General features: G+C 35.7%; 1 protein-coding gene across 1 annotated transcript in view; it reads right to left on the bottom strand.

The window, feature by feature from the left end:
• crb1 (crumbs cell polarity complex component 1) overlaps window positions 1-24,905 on the bottom strand; it is a 79,581-nt gene that overhangs the window by 4,254 nt on the left and 50,422 nt on the right. Inside the window, 2 exon segments of the mRNA XM_030131858.1 lie at window positions 14,259-14,385; window positions 16,771-16,893. Of these exon segments, the coding sequence (XP_029987718.1) occupies window positions 14,259-14,385; window positions 16,771-16,893 (250 nt within the window).

The raw sequence follows: 24,905 nt of genomic DNA, 5'->3' as shown, positions 1-24,905 counted from the left end.
TTGGTTCTTCTGCTGTTATTATTGACTGTGGATCATATTGGTCTGTATGTGGAACCTGAACTAAAATGAGTTCCACAGCCTTGACTGTGGAATTTTTGCACTTTGTAAATTCATCCCACGGTCAGATTTGGACCCTTTGGTGGGCTGGTGTTGGCCCACAGGCCGTATGTTTGACACCCCTGGTCTGGATGTTAACCTTCCCTTGGCCAGCCCCAAAAGTAACACTGGGTCTTTATGGGTTAATTACCCCCCCCCCCCCCCCAGGGGGTTAGGGAGGTGGGGGGCAGTGTTTTTGGTTTGGTTTGTTTGTTTAACACTCTAGCAGCAAAATTATTGGTTGAATTCGTATCAGATTGGGTTTATAGATTGCCAGTGACCCAGAATAGGTGTGGTTACATTTTCAGAAAAGTATGTCAAAGTGAAAATTTTTAAAGAACTTCTAAAATCTTTTTTTCCCCCTTTACTTATAATGGGCAAATTGCACAGGTCTGTAGCAGCAAAACTCTCTGTTGAATTCATACTACACTGTGTTTATAGATTGCAAGTGATGCAGAATAGATCTCATTACATTTTGGGAAAAATTGGTCAAACTTTAAAATTTTTATGAATTTTTCAAATTTTTTCTTCTCCCATTTACCTACAATGGGCGAAATTTCAAATGTCTATAAAAACATCAATTTTGCTTCAGTTTACTTCAAACTTGGGACCTATATAGAGGCAACTGATATGCTGATAACAGCCACACGCATAGACATGATGACATCAGCTGGATCGAAGCTAAAATAAACTACAATACGTGCGAGGGGCGGGGCTTGTTGTGCCTGGAACCCACTTGTTTGTTTCTTTGTTTGTCTACACTCTAGCAGCAAAACTATTGGTTGAATTCATACCAAATTGGGTTTATAGATTGCCAGCGACCCAGAATAGACGTGGTTACATTTTAAGAAAGTAGGTCAAGTTTCAATTTTTATTAATTAAAAAAAAATAAATTCTCATTTACTTATACTGTAATTTCCGGTCTGTAAGCCACTACTTTTTTCCACGCACTGTGAACCCTCGGCTCTAAATGATCCGGCTAATTTATGTTTTCCAGGCTAACAATCGATCCGGCTGTTGAAGAAGGAAATAGAGCTGGTGCACGTAAGCGTGGCATCGATGAACCGATGGTGAGACGTTGGAGACGGGGTGGGTGTGGCTTATAGTCCTGAAAGTACGGTAATGGGCAAAACTTCAAATGTCTAAAAACAGCAATTTTGTTTCTATTTACTTTACACTTGCCACATATATAGAGGCAATTGACATGATGAAATCAGCGGGATCGATGCCATAATGAGCTACAGTATGTGTGAGGGGTGGAGTTTGTTGTACCTGGAACCACTTGTTTGTTTCTTTGGTTCTTAACACTTTAGCAGCAAAACTATTGGTTGAATTCGTACCATATTGGGTTTATAGATTGCCAGTGGACCCAGAATACACATGAGGGGCGGGGTTTGTTGTACCTGTCACTACTTACAGACTGAATCCGTGTCCACTGCAGTAATATCATGCATGAAAGAGTTAAAGACTAATGTATAGATTTAGGCTGAATCATCACACCAAAACACACGCCTGAAAACTCTAAAACCACCAGCTACCCTCATATGCATGCACACACACTCCATTCCTCTAACCCACAGGTGTCAAACATGCGGCCCGGGGGCCAAAACCGGCCCGCCAAAGTTTCCAATCCGGCCTGTGGGAGGAATTTACAAAGTGCAAGTTAGGGCATCTAACTCAAAAATTGTATCATAATAACCTATAAATAATGACGACACCAATTTTTTTTCTCTTTGATTTAGTGCAAAAACATTAAATTGTGAAAATGTTCCTGTGCATTTAAAAGGATGTAAAAATCCACTATAATAACAAAATATAGAACATTACAGTACGCATAAAACAAGATATTATAGTTATTTGGTTATCATGATAAGAAGATACTATCATATTTATTGATCATTGTATTTGGAGTAATATTTAAAGTGGATATATATATTATAGTTTATATTAAAAATGGTTGATTATTGCAAATCTGATTGTGTATCTGAATGGTGTTCATGGATGTTTTGTGTTATTGTAAAAAATATACAGAGGAAAATGTGTGTTAACAAAGCAAAGGAGGCGGATCTAGTTTGATTATTAGTTTGTAAAAAGGGGGTGGGAGTCAATAAGTTATACTTCTTCTCACTCCTTTTCGAGCGCAAAAAATTGTATTTATTTATTTGTTTTGACCATGTTGTAGGATTCTTTGTTATCTGATGATTCTATGTGCTCGAAATAAACTACTACTACTACTACTATTATTAAGAAACTATTCCTTAACAATAAAATGTGAATAACCTGAACAAATATGAACAACCTGAAATGTCTAAAGAAAAGGAAGCACAATTTTAACAATATTCCGCCTGTTACTAAACCTTTTGTGCCTTCGTAGATCTGATCTGTAATGCACATGGAGCTTATAAATGATAAGTCGAGGCATAATATTGATTAAATTGTACAAACATTTCTTAACAAATTTCATTTTTCAGGTTATTCACATCCTTTTTGTTTGGATAGTTTGTAAATGTAAACACTGGTGTAATTGAATGCTATTTTTTGCACTAAAAACAATTTGGAGTTGTCATTATTTATTAGCTATCATGCTGTTATTGTACTGGTCTGGCTCACTTCAGATTAACCCCTTTCATGCACAGTGGTCACTCCAGCGGACAGTTGTTCTCCAGCTGTTCTCTTGTATATTCATGGGTTTTGTTGTTTTCGTTCCATATCAGCCAACACAGTGGACGCTCACAGCACCATCCCATCCACTGACATTCATACTGTTTCTGTAACTTTGCTGTTCTTCATAAACCTGATCTGCACTAACATGTTCGAGTATGAATCAGTTGCTTGTTATTGTTATTAGACTGTAATTAACACGCTTTTTTTTTTTTAAATTAATAATATAATCATAATAATAATAATAATAATAATACATTTTATTTATAGGCGCCTTCTTGGCACCCAAGGACACCATACAGTAAAACAGAAGAGTATAAAACAACCAATAAAGCAGAGTAAAAAATAAAAGGCAGGTTAAAATAAAAAATTTTTGCATATTATCTCCAAGAAGTGAGTAATGACTAGTATTATTGTATGTTAAATGTGAGCAAACATCAGATTAACTGCATTAAAATGTTTTTTATTTCATAGTTTTCACACAGTTTATTAGTAAATACGTTTCTTTGCATCAAAAATTAAATGCATGGCGTCCAGCTGAGTGGACATTTTGCAACTCCATGAAAAATACACTGTTTTTTTTTTTTTTTTTTTGCCTTTTGCATGGCCTATATTCCACCGTGTACACATCCTACATTTTTACTGTCTATATTCTATATCAGTGGTTCCCAGCCTTTTTTGGCTCATGATCCCATTTTAACATCACAAATTTCTGGCGACCTCAGACATTCAAAACGAGACATTTTATTTGCTAAAATTAATTTGTTTTTGATCATATAATAGTTTGCTATAATATGTTGCAAATAAACATAATTTTAGGCACATTTAGGCTATATAATGTAAATCTTTATTAGTAAGTTTTAATTTTAATTTTTTTATAAATTATCAGAAATTCTGGCGACCTCAGACATCAAACGAGACATTTTATTTGCTAAATTAATTTGTTTTTGATCATGTAATAGTTTGCTATAATATGTTGTAAGTAAATGTTAATTTAGGCAACATTTAGGCTATATAATGTAAATCTTTATGAGTAAGTTTAATTTTTTATCAATTACTAGACATTTCAGGCGACCCCATGGAGGGTCCTAACCCCAGAGTTGAAAATCACTGTTCTATATTTTTATTCTGTTATTTCATACTGTAGCGAGCAAATGCAACAACATTTGCTCTGTATACGCTTGTATATCTGAATGACAATAAGTCTAAATCTAAAATAGGTTCATGAAAAAATTAAATCACTTAGTTTTTTTTTAATGCCTGAAGGAATAGAAACACTCTCATAATAAGACTCTCATAATTCATGCATGAAAGGGTTAAATTGGGCTGAATGTGGCCCCCCGGAAGAACATGAGTTGACACCCCTGCTCTAATCAAACCCGCTGTGATCCGGCCTGTGGTAGGTTTCAGTGAGTGTTACGTAGAAGCAGCAGCAGCAGCGGATGCACTTACATCAGTAGTTCTGCTCGGTGTGATAGTTGTGACATTCTGAGCGTCTGCAATAAGGTTCCCAACAGCACAACAGCTGTAAGTCTCACTCCATAACACGTTACAAGAGTTGCTGACAGTATCTTCATATCTACACATTCCCTTCTGAACTTGTCAGGTTAACACAAGGCAGTGGGAAAAAAAAAAAAAAAATCTCAGAAGTCAGCAAACTTTTTACACCGAACAATCAACTCGGAAACATAATTCTAATAAAAATACAAACCGATCCGTATCCTGGGGCAAAAATAAACTGGTGCGCTCATGCCTCGGTGCTGGTTCCACTTTTCTGTCCCTCGCTACAGGTTCTTTTGTTGACTTATGGAAAGTGCTTACCTGTCAGTGCAGCACAGTTGGCTGTCAGAGCGAGTGTGACACAAGCGAGCCGGAGCAGCCTGCAGCCAGGACCCGCCATCACTCACACACACTTCCACACACACACCCAGATGTCTAACTAACCAGTCTCTAAGGTACAGCTAAGGCCACCCTGAAGCCTACACACACACACACACACACACACACACACACACACACAGAGACACATACAGACAGAGACAGCAGCAAGGCTTCCCTGCTGTCAGCACTATCAGCCTGAAAGTGTGTGTGTATATATATATCTAATGTGTGTGTGTGTGTGTGCCAGATAAGCTGCCCTCATATGTTTCTGTGAAGCAGCCCGAACTTCTGTGAATGCCACCATCTCTCTGCTGAAACTGCACTTCAGTTGCCAATGATGCTGCTTTTCGCTGGCGAGGCACAATCCTCCCTCTCTGCTCAAAGGATGGGCCACATCAGTGTCGACACTGAAAAACTGCTTCCTATTTCCTCCTCTTCTTCCCACACACACACACACACACACACACACACACACGCTTGAAAAATGCGCCGAGAAGGCAGACGACAGGAGGCAGGTGTACCAGAGAGGCTCCAGTCCAAACTAAAGAACAGTATGAGAACATGCAAACATTACAGTCGTTCTGTGCTGCTGAGCGCCTCATTCCCAGCATTAATCTGCTGACAGAACAGCTTCCACTCTACCTTTAACTTCAACTATTTCTTAAAAAAAAAAAAAAAAAAAAAAAAAACGAGCCCGCAGTTTAAACTGTGAAAAACTGTCAAAGAGTAACAAACTGTGTGTGTGTGTTGTGCCTGAACCAGAGTTATTCTGGGATGCACCAGCGCTACATCTTGTTAAAAACAGATTAAGGGTCTTATGTTGGAAGTCACCAGCAACCGCATGGACGTCTTGCATGTCTGCTTCTGTGCACATGAACGTCAGGATTCACAGGGTTAGAATGAACAGGTGAGAAAGCAGTGACCGGACTTCATATCACATGGACGTGTCGTTAGACTCAGTGCGATTGTTTAAGTCATTCACTAAACGGACAAAAGTATGTGGACACGTTGAATTTATAATAAATGCATTAATGCAGATTAATCCATCATCGTGATAATCTGGTTAAAAATTTTAAGGCAATTATCCCAGTGGTTTCCAACCTTTTTTGGCTCTTAACCCAATTTCAACATCACAAATTTCTGGCGACCCAGATATTCAAAAGGAAACATTTTTTGCTACACTTTATTTGTTTTTGATCATGTAATAGTTTGTACACTATGTTGCAAATAAACTTTAATATTAGATGACAGTTAGTCTATATAATGTATATTATTATGGACAGAGGCAGTAAATCCAGGTGTAGATTACTGCACAAAGTGAGAATTTTATTTTCCTTGGTCAGGATATGTACAGTCAGTCAGCTGTGATTTCCAAGGCTGACAATTAATACTGAACAAACAAGAACTCAAACTATGAATTATGAAAGAGCTGCAGCATCTGAAAAACCGACCACAATGAACATTTGACAGATAAACAGAACCACAGTGCTGCAGTTTCACACTCAGTTTGTCATGTCTTTTATGGATTGTGCTTGGGTCTCTCAACTCACCATGTAGTCATTAGTAAGTTTTTATTTTTATTTTTATTTTTATCAGTTACTATGAATTTCGGGTGACCCCATGTGGGGTCCCAACCCCAAGGTTGAAAAACACTAAATTAATCCATCTGCAGCAGAATGACTCGACACATTTTGGGTCCGTTTGTCCAAGTAGAGTCAACGTTAACACACATGTGCAAATGGTCAGCTGATTCGATAGTGACAGGCAGCAGAAGCAACCCATAAAGATAGAAGACACTAAACAGCACGTTTGACCTCTGGATGGAAATACAAGGACAAAAAAACCAAGACAGAACAGTTGTTTGTTTGAAACTGTTGAAGGCATTTAATAAATGCGTTAAGTGCATTTATATATATTCCCTTGTTTCTTGAGTCTGTTTGCTCATGCAAATGAAACAGGATTAATATAGATAAAACATTAATTATATTTAATCACGATTAGTCAAACTAATCCACAGCAACCATGATTAATCTGATGTAATTGTTTGACAGCACTGGTCCATACTATAGTTTTATATTGTGATAAATATCTTACTGATTGGTAATATTGATGTTTTTATCTGAAATCCTCATGAACAGGACATCTTACAGCTGTAGACATGAAGTGTCCAAATATTTTTGTCCCATATAGTTATATAACATCAATATTTCCTTAAAGTTTAATGGTAGATTTGTCCTCCTCAGTGAGATGTGAAGAAAATAGATGGATAGTTATGGAAGAAAATGATTGTTTACAGTCAGAGCATGAACTATATTTTAGAAATTTAGAGGAAGAACATTAAAATCATAGTCATGGATGAAATAAACTAAACAGAAAGTTGAGAGAAAGTAAGTAAAAACTATATCAAAAATAGCAATTCAAACAATTTAAAACCAAACTAACCAATACATGATATTTATCCCAGTATCAAACTATATTCTGACATTAGTCATTATTGTTTGTATCCCAGACCTGTTAGAAAAGAAACACCTGAATTTGATGTGTCCACATACTTTTGTCCATATAGTGTATGACTTCGAACAGTTTGCTATGAGGTTAATAATATGTTGATGCAGAACAGGGGTGTCAAACTACGGCCCGTGGACCAAACCCGGCTCGCCAAAGGGTCCAATCTGGCCCTTTGGATGAATTTATGAAATGTAAAAATTATACTGAAGATGTTATCAATCAAATGTGTCAAATTTATTTTAGTTCAGGTAAAATACTATCATTATGACCGATAATAATGACAACTATAATGAAATAATGAAACTCCAAATTTGTCTCTGTTTTGTGTAAAAAAAAAAAAAAAGAAAGAAAGAAATTATGTGAAAATATTTACATTTACAACCTGTCCTTTCATAAAAAAATATGAATAATCTGAACAATATAAACAACAAGTGTCTTAATATTAGTATCAGTAGTAGTAAGTGTAATTTTATCAATATTCTGCCTGTTATTAAATGTTTTGTGTATTTGTAAATCCACTGTGATCTGTCAGTTATAATGCACATGTGTAATCATAAACCTCAGGCAGAATATTGTTAAAATTGCACTTATTTTTCTTAAGAAACTTCAGGTTGTTTATGTTATCACATTATTAAAGGATATTTTGTGGATATAAACATTTTCATAATTCAGTTTAACTTTTCACTCTGAAACATGGAGAAAATTTGGAGTTGACTATTATTTATTGGGTTTTTTTTAATGCTATTATGTTACGGTCTGCCTGTTTGAGCTCAAACTGGGCCGAATGTGGATCCAGAACGTCATTTGTTTTAGGGCTTCTCATTTTGGGACTTCTTTTCCAATCAAGCTCTTAATTTGACCAGTTAATCTCTTGTAATCAGTAAGTCCTAAAAAAAATTTCAACCCAATCCGTAAAGTTTTAGGACCCCCCCCTGCCCCCGACAGCCATCTTTCGGCTTCAAGCCTTTTGACTTCCTGATATAGGCTTGAAGCCGAAACGCGTAAAGTTTTTAGGTCTAGATACGACCATTCCATGACAATAAAGGTATTTTAATGTTGAAAGAGAGTTCCTTGGATTTTTCTTCCAGTGTGGTCAAATTAAGAGTTTGATCAGAAAGAAGTCCCAAAAATGAGATACCCTAATTTGTTTGGACACCCCCTGATGTAGAAGATGAAAAAAAGATTAAGACAGATGAAAAGAAGACAAAAGGTGATTGAGTTTTTTTTAATTTTAGAACACAACAAAGACACAAAGATGAGATATGATGGAGGAAGACAGACATACAGACTAATGCACAACAAAAGGCTGAAGGACAAACGTCTACATGGACAAACAGAAGTGCAAAGATTGGTTTAAAGTGTGTTAAAAGCTGACCACGACAACACGCTGGAGCAGATCAGCAGAAAAAAACAAACAAAAAAACGAAAGAACAAGGAAAAGAAACAGGCCTGGAAAATATCTGAGTGTCAGACAGGAAGTGGTTTTGGAACAGAACCGACACAGAGCGGTGTGGCTGACAGTCAGCGCTGCCGCCGTCTGAACGCACATCAACTACAAAGTCACACCCGCTGTCGTCTTCCAGGTCCTCCAGGTGCCTTTGTTACCACGGCGACACCCGGCTTGGATCGTTCATACGTTCATCCATACGGAGCTCAGACTGACAGCATGAACACAAACACTCTCGACACGGACTTTACCTCCGTCTTCATTCAGGCTCTTTATTTGGAACCTGTTCATTATCAGGTGTCTTTAGTGTTGAAATAATTAATCACTAAACGGGGCTTTTAACTGTTTATTCCACTAACGGCTACGTTCAAACTGCAGGTGAATGTGGCCCAAATCTGCCCATATGTGACCTGTGTCTGATCGTTAACCCTTTCATGCATGAATTATGAAAAAAAAGTATCTAGATTTTTTAAGACTGATTTTATTTCTCAAATTTAGGCTAAAGTTGAAATGCATTTTGAATTTTTTTTAAAATCTGGTTTTGTTAAGAAGATATTTAACCTCCTGACACCCAGGAAAGTACAAGTTTGGCTTTTTTAAAATTAATTGCTTATATAGAAACATCATGATGCAACAGTTTTTTCAGATGCATTGTTTTCCATTCTTTGTCATTTGGAAAAGCAGTCATGCCAAAACTTCACTTTCAGGGTGTAATTCAATATGCACATATCAACTTTGAACGAAGATGCTAATGGCCCAATCCAACTTTTTTGTCTATATGTGACCTGTATCTGATCTCTTAAACCCTTTCATGCATGAATTATGAAAAAAAAAAGTATCTATCTTTTTAAGATTGATTTTATTTCTCAAATTTAGGCTAAAGTTGAAATGCATTTTGAAATTTTTTTTTAAATATGGTTTTATTAAGAAGATATTTAACCTCCTGACACCCAGGAAAGTACAGTTTGGGCTTTTTTTTTTTTTAATTAATTGCTTATATTAGAAACATCATGATGCAACAGTTTTTTCAGATGCATTGTTTTCCATTCTTTGTTCATTTGGAAAAAGCATGTCATGCAAACTTCCCTTTCAGTTGTAATAAATATCCACACATCAAATTTGAACGAAGACGCTAATGGCCTAAACCCGACTTTTTTGTCCATACGTGACCTGTATGTGATCTGTTAAGACAGTTTGAACAGCACTAATCCGACCCAGACCACTTTCATATGTGGTCCTAAATCCGATATGGATCTGATATTTTGCAATGCGACTTCAGTTCTGAACGGCCCAGGTCGCATTTATCGACCTTTACGCATTGCAATGTGACAAATGTCATAATTCTGCGTCCCATCAGCAAGGAAGCGGGTAGGAAAAACAGATTTCCTTCCGTAAATACAGTGCGTGTCTACGTGGGTCACTATTCTGTCAGGACCTCTTTTGTGCTTGTGGGTCACATTCAGTTCAGACACAAAACTGACAGAAGCTCGCATGTAATGTGTAATATGAATAAGTGCATAAAAACATTGGATTTCACCCAAAAATCCAAATTGTGAGTTTAGACCTGCTGTCCTGAACGTAGGGTTAATGTCTGTGAAATTTCACTCACAGCATTTTCTTGTTTTTTTCCCACAAAACTTAACGATTATTAGAATTCTATATCAGTCTGTGCTAAATAAACGTGTATTTGCAGCTGTACAATGGTCTCATAAGAATTCGCCCCTTTAACATAAAACGTATTTTTTTTGTTCAGTTTGGTGTTTGTTTTATTGATTTATGACTGTTTCTTCATTTGTGTCCAAGTATAACATCACCTTCCTAAAATAGTTGCCCAAGTCATTTTTTTTCAGATTTTTCAGGAGGAACACAAAAAAATTATTGCATGAATGATTAATACATTTGTGATATTTATGACATAAATCATATCCACTCAGATTTCTTCAGTAGTTCAGTTCAGTTCTTTAGATAATCCACTGTATTCTTTGGAGTTAATTCGATGCCTCAACAGTTTAAACGTGTAATGGATTTGCTTTTTTTTTTTTTTTAAGCATAAACACATCAGTAAAGCCCTTTTCACAGAGAGAATATAAAGCTTAAGAAAGCCTATAATTTTAGGGTAAAATGTAAATCCTTATATTCTGGGAAACTTCCAATATTTACACAAAATGAGGAAAAAACATAAGGATTAAACTATGAACAAACTAATCCTTCAACTGTTGCTCATTAAAGACTTTCTGTCAGAAATGAGTATTTGATTGATTTAGGCTAAAAAGTCATTTTTGTCCAAAATGACGTAGGCAGTTTATTTTTAGGAAAGACACGACATGTGCTCTGATTTTAACTCTGTTCTGTTGTACTTTGTTTTGGTGTTTCTTAAAGAATAACCTGCTTTAAAAACTGCTATGGCTTCCAGTCTATGTAAGTTGCATTGGTTGCATACAGTTTAAATAGTTAGCCTCGTAGCATAATTCCATAAAGTCATATATTTTATCATATAATATTTACTCATATAATGAATCAGCAGTGTTAGGAGAGTAAAGTAACACGGATACAGTATATGGACAAAAGTATTTGGACACTCTGAATTCAGGTGTTTCTTTTCCAACTGTAAAAAATAATTTTCGACCACAACTAACCATCTATTTTCTTCACATCTCCCATTAAACTTCAGGGAAATATTAATGTTTTTATCTCAAATCCTCATGAACAGGACATCTTACAGCTGTAGAGATGATGTGTCCCAATACTTTTGTCCATATAGTTTATAAACATCAATATTTCCTTAGTAGATGGTTAGTTGTGTTAGAAAATTATTATTTACAGTCAGAGCATGGAAAATTGTTTAGAAATTTAGTGGCAGAACATTTAAAATCATAATTATGGATAAAAAAAAAAAAAACTATCAATGTTGAGAAAACTTAAGTAAAAGCCATCTCTGAGGGATTTTGGAAGCAAAGATAAAAATTTAAATCTCCAATCTCGTTGTACATTCAGTATAATGACAACAAAAGGGCATTCTATTCCATCCTAGTAGATGGTTAGTTGTGGAAGAAAATTATTATTTACAGTCAGAGCATGGAAAATTGTTTAGAAATTTAGAGGTAGAACATTTAAAATTATAGTCATGGATGAAAAAAAATCAATGTTGAGAGAAATTACTTAAAACTATCTCTGAGGCATTTTCAAAGTAAAGATAACAATTTAAACCAAACTAACCAATGTAATGATATTTATCCCAATACAAAACTATATTCTGACATTAGTCATTATTGTTTTGTATCCCAGACCCCTGTTAGAAAAGAAACACCTGAATTCATCGTGTCCACATACTTTTGTCCATATTGTGTCTCGCAATTCAGCCAAAATATGACTTACACAATTATGCTACGAGGCTAGCGAAATGGAATAGTGCCTACAGTCGCGGCAAAAATTATTAGACCATCAAAAGTCATCGAAAACAATCCAGTCCTACCTCCTGTGTGTGTCATGTGACTAAAACAGACAGAAAAGAAAACATGGAATGTCTTAAAGCACTGGTTTTGTCAGTACAGTGACATACACTGGAAAAAACATCGAAATCTTACCAAGTGTATTTTTCTCATTTCTAGTCCAAATATCTCATCAGACTTAAAATAAGACAGAATCACCTAAAGAGGAACTTTTCAGTGAGATATAAGAACTGATTTTTAGACAATAGATCTGGAAAATCTGATTTCAGTTTGGCAGATTTATTTTTATTTTTTTTAGCAAAAAAAAAAAAAAAAATCTGCCAATGGAACTAGTGAAAATGATCTTGGTAAGACTTCTTGAAATCAGATTTTCCATTCCACATTTAGTGTCCTCCACCTGGTTCAAAATGTGAAATCATCATGAGTTTTCAGGAAAATTCAGATCTTAAACTCCACTTCTTTTACAGATTTTTGTTTTTTTGCTTGAATTAAACAGAAAAATCTTGAATTAAGCAAAAAAAAAAAAAAAATCAGCCTGTGGAACAAGTGAAAATTTTCTCGGTAAAACAGAGTACAAATCACAAGCATTTTCATGATGGAATTCTACTTTTTTCCCTCAAAAACATAAAGAAAACTTTGGAGTTGACATTATTCCTAAATTCTTATCCTATTATTTATATTATTTTACTGGCCCTTAGTAAGATTTCTTGAAATCAGATTTTCCAGATCTATCGTCTAAAAACACTGGTCAACAACAAATTTATTGTTTAAGTTTTTTGAGCTGATTTAGGATAATTTTGGTGCTGAATCCAAAAATCACATTCATTTTGCTCAATCAGGTTAACTTTCTGAACTCTGCTACATATTGGCTTTTGAACATTTTTGCTTACATTTATGGGCATTTTCACATCATATGATACAAAATTCTTTCATATTTCTTGCAATAAACGAGTTCTGAAGATTTTACTTTTGCCAATTTATGATTAATGTTTTTTTTAATATTACAGGTGAATGAAATGGCTTCGACTAGAAGATCTTGCAAAAATAAGCCTGACGTATTCTGCTACATCTGCGGTGAATACACCATTGTACCTAACAGGAATCCTGTTAGAAAATGATTTTTTTTCTCTTAAACCCTATTTTGGGTGAGAACTATATAAAAAATCAACTGATAAAGTCACAAAAATGTAATCAATTTAGTGAGAAGATCAAATTTTTCAAAATCAAATTAGCAAAAAAACCTGACCTGATTGAGAAAAACAGATGTCATTTTTGGATTTACGGTGCAAAATGGTCCTAATTCAGCTGAAAAAACCTAGACAACTTGCAAAAAACATTTTTTTGTAACCCAGTGTTATTAGTTCTTCTATCTCACTGAAAAGTTCCTCTCTAGGTGATTCTGTCTTATTGTAAGTGTCATGAGACATTTGGACTAGAAATGAGAAAAATACTCTTGGTAACATTTAGATTTTTGCAGTGTATAAGTAAAATACATAGCTCATTAAATCCCCTCAGTATTGTAATTAAACATAAATGACCAGAGTGTGGATAAAACACACTTTGCTGATTTTTGCAGTGTAGCAATTGATGTAAGAGCTGAAGTGATTTTGGTTATTATCGAGAAAACATGTTAAATGGATAGATATCAGCTCTGACATTAAACTTCTATGAGCTCTTTTTGTTGTTTTCATTATATTTGTCCAAACAAATGGACCTTTAGTTGGACCAGGCATTAAAATGAACAAGAAACTGAAGAAAACAAGAGTGGTTTAATACATTTTTTCCACGACTGTATAGGTATTGTTCTGGTTAAGTATAATTTAAATAAATAAACATCTTGAATTCTCTAAATATCTACATATATAAGGTGCATCTGATAACCAGAGTATGACTTCAAGGCACAGAATCAGTTCAACTGTGAGTCAACCTGATGTCCGACTCTAAACCTCATTAAAACTCCACTGTTCAAACCTCATATTCGACATTCACCCGTCACACTGTTGTTACTGTAAAAACACACACACACACACACACACACACACACACACATATAATATATATATACGGTCGGTTGACACCCCCCCACACGCACACGCTCAGTCCACGCCCCCCCAGTCGACCTCGGGCTCGTCGTCCAGCCTGAGGATGAGGTAGGACAGCAGCTGAAACAGGTTCTGCCACAGCAGCACGGCCACGTAAAAGTAAATGTCGCTTACGTCCGTCTGACACACGTCTCCGGCGAAGCTCATGTCGCACACGCACACGAACTTGTTGATGAGGTTTCGGCAGTATCCTCCGTTCAGACACGGGTTGGATTTGCACTCGTCCACCTCCTGTTCGCATCTGCACACGGAAAAAAAAAGAGCGCAGTTCAGTCTGAGACGCCGTCAGAAAGAGAGGAAATATGTCATGAAGTCTGGAATACCGGACACTGATGTGAACTCTGCAAAAACAGGAACTTTTCTGGGGTGTTACTTTAGATTCACTCCAAAGGCCTCCAGGAAAATAAAATAAAACCTTTTCAGTCTAATGCTTTTTACATGTTCTTTTTTTTTTTTTTTTTACCATATTTATACACACACACACCAGTTTTGTTTTTTTTTTAGAAGTTTCAGACGTCTTTCTCATATGTTCATCTGTATCTCTGTCCCAGCTCAGTGTTCCTCTGCATCAGTTCTGTTTCATCGATAGTTCTATTCTACATCGTTTCTGTTCTAGATCAGTTTTCTAGATTTGGTCAAGATTGACATTTGTATTTATATTTTTATTGTAGGTTTTATGTGATTAGATGGCACTTTTCATTTTGTTGTTACAATGACAGATGTTCTATTCTATTCTATTCTATTCTATTCTATTCTATTCTAGTCTAGTTATTCTTTCTTTTCTATTCTGTTCTTTTCTATTGTATTCTTTTCTGTTGTGTTCTATTCTATTCTTTTCTGTTCTATTCTTTTCTATTCTTTTCTATTCTATTCTTTTCTGTCATATTCTTTTCTATTGTATTCTTTTCTGTTCTATTCTTTTCTATCGTATTCTTTTCTATTGTATTCTATTCTATTCTTTTCTATCGTATTCTTTTCTATTCTATTCTTTTCTGTTCTGTCTATTCTATTCTATTCTTTTCTATTCTATTCTTTTCTATTCTATTCTTTTCTATCATATTCTATTCTATTCTATTATTCTATAAGGGACCAGTTTACTTACATTCTTTTGAGTGTAGATTTGCGTTACACTAAATCAATGTTATTCTAGTTATTTTTCTAGAGTAGTTTATTCTAGATTAATTTGACTCCAGATCAGTTTAATTCTAGATCATATCACTCTATATTAGATTTGACTCCAGACCTGATGACCGGTTTTGCTCTAGTGCATTTTTATTATACATGAGTTTGTAATCAAGAGCAGTCTTACTCTGAATCAATATTAATCTAGATTAATTTTACGCTAGATTAGTTTTACCCCGGGTAACTTTTACTGTAGTTTTGTTTTACTCTGATTTTACTCCACATCAGTTTTGGTCTACATACATTTTACTAAACATGAGTTTTTACCCTGGATCAGTTTGGTTCTAGATTAGTTTTTACTCTAGTTCTGTGTTATTTTAGGTCATTTGTACTCTAGTTTGGCTTTACTCTGAGTTTAATTCAGATCAGTTTTAATCTAGATCAGTTTTGTCTTTAGATCATTTTTACACTGGATTAGTTTTTACTCTAGGTTAGTGTTATTTAAGGCCAGTTTTGCTCTAATTTGGTTTTACTCTAATGTTTACTCTAGATCAAATTTACTTTGCGTGTCTGCTTTAGTTTTAATCTAGATCAGTTTTGTCTTTAGGTCATTTTTACACTGGATAAGTTTTTACTCTAGATCAGTGTTATTTAAGGCCAGTTTTGCTCTACTTTGGTTTTATTCTAATCTTTACTCTAGATCAGGTTTATGTTGTGTGTCCGATTAATTAGTTTTAATCTAGATTAACTTTGACTTTAGATACTTTTTACACTGGATTAGTTTTTACTCTCGAGATCAGTGTTATTTAAGCCAAGTTTTGCTCTACCTTGATTTTACTCTAATTTTTCTCTAGATCAAGTTTACTTTATATATCCGATTAATTAATTTTAATCTAGATTAGTTTTGACTTTAGATCATTTTTACACTGGATTAGTTTTTACTCTAGATCAGTGTTATTTAAGGCCAGTTTTGCTCTACTTTGGTTTTACTGTAATCTTTACTCTAGATCAGGTTTATGTTGTGTATACGATTAATTAGTTTTGATCTAGATTAACTTTGACTTTAAATAATTTTTACACTGGATCAGTTTTTACTCTAGATCAGTGTTATTTAAGGCATGTTTTTCTCTACCTTGGTTTTACTCTAATTTTTCTCTAGATCAAGTTTACTTTGCATGTCCGATTAATTAATTTTAATCTAGATTAGTTTTGACTTTAGGTAATTTTTTGACTGGATTAGTTTTTACTCTAGATCAGTGTTATTTTAGGTCATTTGTACTCTAGTTAGGTTTTACTTTAAATATAATCCAGATCAGTTTGAATCTAGATCAGTTTTGCTCATCTTTCTGTCATAAATAAACTCCAGGTTAAACTGGACTGACTGAATACTCCTAGTTTTAGACGTATCCAGTCCCTGTTACTGTGTTGTATTTTCAGGTTCATGCATCGGGGGTCATGTATCGGGGGTCAGGTTCATGCAGGGGGTCCTGTTGGTCCGTCCTACCGGTGTCCAGTGAACCCTGGAGGACAGTCACATGACAGCGTTCTGTCGGTGCAGTTTCCTCCGTTGAAGCAGGTGTAGTTTCTCGTATCATCACCACAGATAGAAACCGGCAGCTTTGGCCGTCTGGAAGGAGAAGGTGCAGACACATGTTAGACCACAGGTGTCAAACATACGGCCCACCAGACGGTCCACTTCAGCCGTGGGATGAATGTGTGAAGCGCAAAAATTACACTGAAGATATTAACAATCAGCGGTGTCAGCATCATTTCAGTTCAGGTTCCACAGTCAGACTAATATCTAATCTAAATAATCTGAAGTGGATCAGACCAGTAAAATAAGAACAGAATGACGACAAAGCTTTCTCTGTGTTTTAGTGTGAAACAGTAAAATTACATGAAAATTCTTACATTTACAAGCTATCCTTTTACCAAAGATGGGAATGAACGGGTCAAATATGAACAACCTGAAACATCTTAAGTATAATTTGCCCAATATTCTGCCTGTTACTGAATGTTTAGTGTATTTGTAGATCCACTGTGATCTGTAAGTTGTCATTTACATGTGAAAATGACAAACTGATAAATGATAAACCCAGCTCTTCAGAGAACACCTCCTGTCCTAGCACTGTCAAACATTCTGTTTTAAATGTATTATCATGTCTATTCTGATGTTTTTACTTGGTGTTTTTATTTCACTGTTTTTAAGTGTACAGCTGCTTTAATGTCTTTTTAATCTATTGTTGTATTTTAGTCTATTTTTACCTCCGCCAGGAGGTATTGTGATCACTTTGTTTGTTTGTTTGTTTGTTTGTTTGTTAGCAACTTTACAGGAAAACTATTCCACCCATCTTTACCAAACCTTCCCCACAGATAGGCCTAGGCCCTGGGACCAACCCATTCAATTTTGGGCCAAGTAGGCCAAAGTTCAAAGTCACAGCAAGGTCACAACATCTACAATTTTCCATCTGTCATCATTGAGCAATTTTCGAAAATTCAGAAAAAAATTTAAAACGACTCTGATTAGCCTCCAGTTTGATCCACCCGTAGCTTAGAACAATATCTTGTATCTGGCACAAAATTGTCCACATCCACTGTGGAATGTGGACTCTGTGGACATTTACATTTAACACTGAAAATCCCATTTACGACACATTTTTCATTATAACTCAACAAATATTGATTGGAATTGAATATAATTTGACAGACACATGACTGGTACCAAGCTTCAACTTTTTCTGCTGTTTGGAACAACCTGGAAACTGTTGAATTTAAAAAGAAATAGTCGATCCACACATGCACACCGTTTGGGGTACATGGCAGAGCTTTGCGTTCTCTGAACACTTGTTTTGCTTACATTCTTCTGTACGACAGTGTTTTAATTGTACAGCTGTTTTATGATTAATGGACATGAATAGATTAAAAAATCTATTCTTGTATTTTTCTTTCATTTTTGGTTTTTCCCCAGTAAGTCGCTTTGGAAAAATGCGTCGGCCATTATGCATAAATGTAAATGTAAACTGAGGCAGAGTAATTTTAAAATTGCACTTATTTTTTGTAAGACATTTCAGGTTTTTCATGTTATTCACATTTTTTAAAGGATCGTTTGTAGATATAAACATTTTCATGATGTAATTTTACTTTTTTCACTTATTATTTGACTGGTTCGGCCCACTTCAGATCATATTGGGCTGGATGTGGCCCCTGAACTAAAATGCATTTGACACCTCTGTGTTAGATGCAGAAAGTGTGCGTTTTCAGTGTTTTTATCTGAAGCGGTGGTGTTGGATTGTTCGGTGGTTTGAGCAGAGTTCAATGTCCTGCCATCCACCACAGGGAGATAAACGAGCTTAGGAGGCGACCGGGATAATACGATTACAGACCTCTGGCAGCTTGTCATCAGCAGGACGTCAAATCACATGAACCAGAATGAAAAAAGCCAAACGTTTATTTTCTGCGTGGCCGCTGTGGTCTTTTATTCCTCCGTTTGCCTGAAGAACCACAGCTCTTTGACAAAAAACCTCATGTATTTGTTCGCAACTTCATTTTGTCATGTTTTGGTTGGTAAAGTTTTCATTTAGACGCCCACCAAGGACCACTTTAAACTACAGCTGTCACTCATTTCACACCAAACACAGATACACAGAGCATTAATATTGACTTTGTTTGGCATTTTGTTGCACTAAGTTGCACAAAACAAACTGGAGACAATGTACATGACATTTGAGAGACAAATATCTAAAAGGAAACAAATAGGGAACACCTGAGAAATAGAAAGAGGAGAAAAAAACAAAACAACTTACCATTTCTGACAACAATGTACCACGGAATTTCTTCAATGCGCTCACTGGAGAGGAACAGAAAGAAGAAGATGAAGGGGGGGGGGGGGGGGTGAGGAGAGAGAGAGAGGGAGAAGAGAGAGAGGCATAAACAAGAAACACAAACCAAAGGAAGTCATTTTGGATGAAAACTTTACAGCGAAGATGTTCCCAGTAAAGATGTGCAAGCTTGTCTGGTGGTTTGCTTAGTGAGACACTTGCAAAGGCTTTTCTTTGTGCAAAAAGAGGCGAAATGCAAGAGGCTGTGTGTTTACAGGATAAATGGTTGGAGGCGTTCCCCTGCTGGTTCTCGGAGGCAAACTGTAGATGACAGGGGGAAAGAAACTGGCGCTCAACCAGAGAGCCTTGTGTAGTGAGACACCACAGCAGACTGAGGCCTTTCTCTGGATGACACCAGAATAGAAACACAGCAGCATCTAAGACTCGCACTGCAGGCGTTGTTGAAAATGTTGAACAGAGGGAGAGATGTGGAAACATTTACAGTGTAGGAACTTGTTTGTGTTGTGCTGCTGGTCCCTTATCGGTGCCATTTTGGAACATTTATTCGTGTATTTTTGCATTTTTCGGCCTAATTCCTTTGCTTCGATTCACTGATTTGTCTTTAACCCTTTCATGCATGAATTATGAGAGCAAGATCAAGATTTTTTTTTTTTTCTGAGTGTTTTTATTCCTCTTTAGGCATTAAAAAATAACACAATTGAATATTTTTTGATTAACCTATTTTCATGGGGTTGCAAAAATGTTCATTCAGCTGGACATCATGCATTTAATTTTTGAAGCAAAGAAACATGTTGTTAGCGTGTTGTTCTTTTGTTGGAAGCTCCAAGAATAAGTCCGGATTAATCTCGGCCTCATTTTTATACATTTATTTTGACTTGATCTGATCACAAACAAAGCAGTACTTAGTACAGGGGTCTCAAACATGCAGCCCGGGGGCCAAATGCGTCCCGCCAAAGGTTCCAATCCGGTCTCTGGGATGAATTTACAAAGTGCAAAAATTCCACAGTCAAGGCTGTTGAATTTGTTTTAGTTGCGGTTCCACATACAGACCAATATGATCTACAGTCAAATAATAACAGCAGAAGAACCGACATAAAATAATAACTCCATATTTTCTTCTCGGTTTGATGTGAAAAAAAAATATTACACTATGCCTATAAATAATGACAACTTCAAATATTTGTCTTTGTTTTAGTGCAAAAAATAACATAAAATTATGAAAATATTACAGTTACAAACTATCCTGTAACAATAAGATGTGAATAACTTGAACAAATATGAACAACCTGAAATGTCTAAAGAAAATTAAGCACAATTTGAACTATTCTCTGTCTGTTACTAAGTGTTTAGTGTCTTTGTAGATCTGATCCATAATGCACATGTAGAAATGATAAGTTGAGGCAGAATATTGTTAAAATTCCACTAAATTTTCTTAAGTTTTTTTTAATTTAAGTTTTCGTTTTTTCAGGTTATTCACATTTTTTTGGATAGTTTCTAAAAGTAAGTATTTTCATAATTTAATAGTTTTGTTTGTTTGGGTTTTTTTGCACTAAAACAAAGACAAAAATTTGGAGTTGTCATTATTTATTGGTTATTATGCTATTATTATTGGTCCGGCCCACTGGAGATCAAATCGAGCTGAATGTGGAACCTGAAAGAAAATGAGTTTGAGACCCCTGATTTAGTACGAAGGCTCCACCCCCAAGGAGGAAATGTATGCTGACCAAGATGTTACAACCAACCCAGACTATCTGAAAAACTAAGTGAAACAAAGGAATTCTGTCTTAAAACATTAACTACTGACTCATATGTGATCACACTTAAGACTTTAACTATCTAAATTAAAATACTTCAATGTATTTACTGATATACTGTTTGAAATCTATGAAGTAAAACATTTTCAGTGCTGCTAATCTGATGTTTTCACACATTTTAACATATACTAATACTAGCCATGACTCACTCCACGGAGATAATATGCAAAAAAAACAAAACCATTTTGTTTAAAAAAACAAACAAACTATAAATTACAGTCTAATAGCAATAACAAGCAGCTGATTTACACTCAAACATGTTAGTGCAGATCAGGTTTATCAAGAAGAGTAAAGTGACAGGAATGGTATAGAGCAGGGGTGTCAAACTCAGATCCTCGAAGGACGGTATCCTGCATGTTTTAGATGTTTCCCTCTTCCAACACACCTGATTCAAATGATAAGCCTATCATCCAACTCTGCAGAAGCCTGATAATGACCGTCAGGTGTGCTGGAAGAGGGAAACATCTAAAACATGCAGGATACCGGCCCTCGAGGACCGGAGTTTGACACCTGTGGTATAGAGGGTATGCATGTGACGTCACCGCTAGCGGAACTCACCGCATCTCCGCCCACTGAGTGGCAGAAAGAGGGAGATGAGTGGCAGCGTTGGCTTCAATACTGTCTAAACTGAAGAACAGTATTAAATACAAAATGAGGAAGAGCTGTTGTGCGATTGATTGTATGAACAGGTTTGAAAAGCAGTCGGAGCTATCGTTTTACAGACACCGAAAGACAAAAGAGAAGTAGATGGATCCACAAATCCAGGAAACCAAACCTAGATCTGTGGATCATGTTTGGTGTCAGCTAACATTCATTTATGCTGTATTTTTGGGTCAAATCAGACCTTAAATGACGTATTGTTTTGGCTAACGTTACTTCTTAGTAAAGCTCTTGGTTTCGTGATCAGATCTTTCATGGTTTTTGTCTTCATTTTGTGATTGTGAACCTTGTGCTCCTACATGATTAGTAAACTAACTGAAACTGAGGCTAACCTAGTTTTTCAAATACGGCGTAACTGGAGAATAAAGCTATGACAGAGTATTAGGACCACAGAAGAAAATAAAAACACTTGTCACTATGAGTATAAAGTCATAAAATATCAATATAAAACCTGTAATTTTATGAGAATAAAGTCGAATACAAAAAGAATCACAATGTTACGAGAACAAAGCCATAGTTCTAAAAAAAAAAAAAACCTCATAATTTAACAAAAATGTCATTCGTTTATGAGATTAAAGTCGTCATATTCCGACGATGAAGCCATAATATTACAAGAATAATGTTGTAATTTAAAAACAGGTGGTGTAAATCTGCTAATTTCCCAGAATCCAGTGGTGCCCTGCTGGTCCACAGTAGTATCTGTGTTGGATAAAGTACTGGATCTGAACTAGACTCAGTAAATCTGCTCAGTCCCAGTAGATCATGCATATATTCACTGGGGTCAGTCCACGGTCTACTGGAAATGCACTTTGGATCAGCTGGTTCTGGGCCCTAGTTTTTGGACCCTGGTTGTCAGTCATGATGAAACCATGTATATTTGTTTCAGGTCAAAATAGCGATGATCCCCTCCACCCTGGATGTCCGGATACTCCATTTCTGTCCACATGTTTATATTCATGGACCACTTGTTCTTTGGTCGCTCGTTCAGATCCATGTCCAGTCCAATTGTCCTTAATTTAATTTCATATTTCACATTTTTCCGGTCTGGCTGTGTTTACTGCTATACTCCATCATGTTGAGCAGGTTGGTTTAAGACACTCAGTCTGACTTAGAGGGGCGTGGCCTGGGGGCAAAGTGACGTATGTGCATACCCTGTATAAATGTCAGTGTATGGGATGGTGCATGAGCGTCCACTGTGTTGGCTGATATGGAACTAAAACAACCAAACCCATGAATATACAAGAGAACAGCTGGAGAACAACTGTCCACTGGAGTGACCAGTATGCATGAAAGGGTTAAATGGACCATAGCAGGGGTGTCAAACTCATTTTGTTCAGGGGTCACATTCAGGCAAGTTTGACCCCAAGTGGGCCAACCCAGTGAAATAATCATAATGATCCAATAATGTCAACTCCAAACTTTTTTTATGTTTTAGAGTGAAAAAGGTCAAAAATTACATCATGAAAATGTTTACATCTACAAACTATCCTTTGAAACAATGTGAATAACATAAACGAAAATTTCTTAAGACAAATAAGTGTAATTTTTTATAATATTATGCTTCAGTTTGGAGCTGCAACCGATTCATCGATTAGGTGCTTGAAGCGAATGCAAAAATTCACAATTCGATTAATCGCCACAAATTGATTGAAGGGAAATATTCTATTGCAGTTTTCCTGAATTGAAGCTTCTTTGTGCGTCACAGTAAGCGTCCGTGTGAAACACAACAGTGGAACCAATGTTTAACAGCAGAGAAATGAAGGAAACAAAGCTTTGATTCAGGAGAATTGTGGTTGAATGATTTTTTTTTTTTTTGGATCACTTTGAGTCGATTAATCGGTTGCAGCTCTACTTCAGTTTATCATTTCCACATGTACATTAAAACTTACAGATCACAGCTGATCTACAAAAACACAAAAGATTTAGTAACAGACGTAATATTTTAAAATTGCACTTCTTAACACATTTCAGGTTGTTCATATTTCTTCAGGTTATTCATGGTTTTTGAGAAATGATAGTTTGTTTTTTGTGTAAATACAGTAAAATTACATGAAAATATTTACATTTTCAAGGAGAAAATTTGGAGTTGCCATTATTTATAGGTTATTATGATAGTATTTTACTGGTCTGACCCAGCTGAGATTGAATTGGTCTGAATGTGGAACCTGAAATAAAATGATTGTTAATATCTTATTGGTAATACTTGCATTTCACAAATTCATCCCACGGGCTGGACTGGACCCTATGGCGGGCTGGATTTGGCCCCCGGGCCGCATGTTTGACACCCCTGGACTATAGGGATCGACCATATGTGGGATTATGAATAATTGAGCGGACAAATATCCGACATATGGACCCGATATGCCTCACATTTTGGAGTAAAACATAAAAAATAAGAATAAAGTCACAGCAGAAACTTTCTTGAAATGTCTCTAAGCATATGTGTAATTAAAAGATAAGTTGTCAACATGTTTAAAGCATCCCCCCCGAGAAAAGTACACGGATCTCCCAGCAGAATTTGTTCTAAACTTAAGTGAACATTTCATTAAATAAATAAACAAAATACTTCCCGAAACTTGTATAAAGTAAAAAAAAAAAAAAAGAAAATAAATCAAACTCGTAAAACTTAAACTTGTTCTGAAATTTGAGTCTCAATTAGCTTTCCCAGTGGAGCAGCAGTGGTTTCTCAGCATGGCTCAGAGTAATGATGGCATCGCGGCAAAACCAACATATTTGATTCATTTAGTTTTATTGGATATCAGATTCTGTTTTTGTTTTTTTTCCAAATTATACCAAATGATTAAAAAAATACTGAATTAGATCTGAAAATTGGCCAAGCCCTAACAGACTATTTGTTTTCACTGTATTTTTTTCACAGACTTCTGTATAATTAGTGGATGGAGGATACGTTACGTCACCTCTTGGTTTCAGCTGCTGTTTTTAAGCTATAAGTTTGAGAATTTGCTGTTTCAAGCCAGAGGTGACCATGTTTGAACAAAGGGGGCGGGGCTACGGGAGCCTGACATGTCAGAGGTAAGCTAATGCTAAGTATTAGCTTATTCATTTCAGTCGTTGTTTATGGTGTACGGCTGGTGGAGCTTAGTCACTGCAAAAATCTAAATTTTACCAAGTGTACTTTTGTCATTTCTAGTCCAATATCTCATCACACTTAAAATAAGACATAATCACCCAACGAATAACTTTTCAGTGAGATATAAGAACAGATTTTAGACAACAGATCTGGAAAATCTTATTTCAAGAAATCTTACAAGATTATTTTCACTTGTTCCATTGGCAGATTTTTTTTTTTTTTTTTTTTTTTTGCT

The sequence above is a fragment of the Sphaeramia orbicularis genome, chromosome 4 (assembly GCF_902148855.1).
Source record: "Sphaeramia orbicularis chromosome 4, fSphaOr1.1, whole genome shotgun sequence".
Classification (NCBI taxonomy): domain Eukaryota; kingdom Metazoa; phylum Chordata; class Actinopteri; order Kurtiformes; family Apogonidae; genus Sphaeramia; species Sphaeramia orbicularis.
This window is presented reverse-complemented; position numbering and strand designations above follow the sequence as displayed.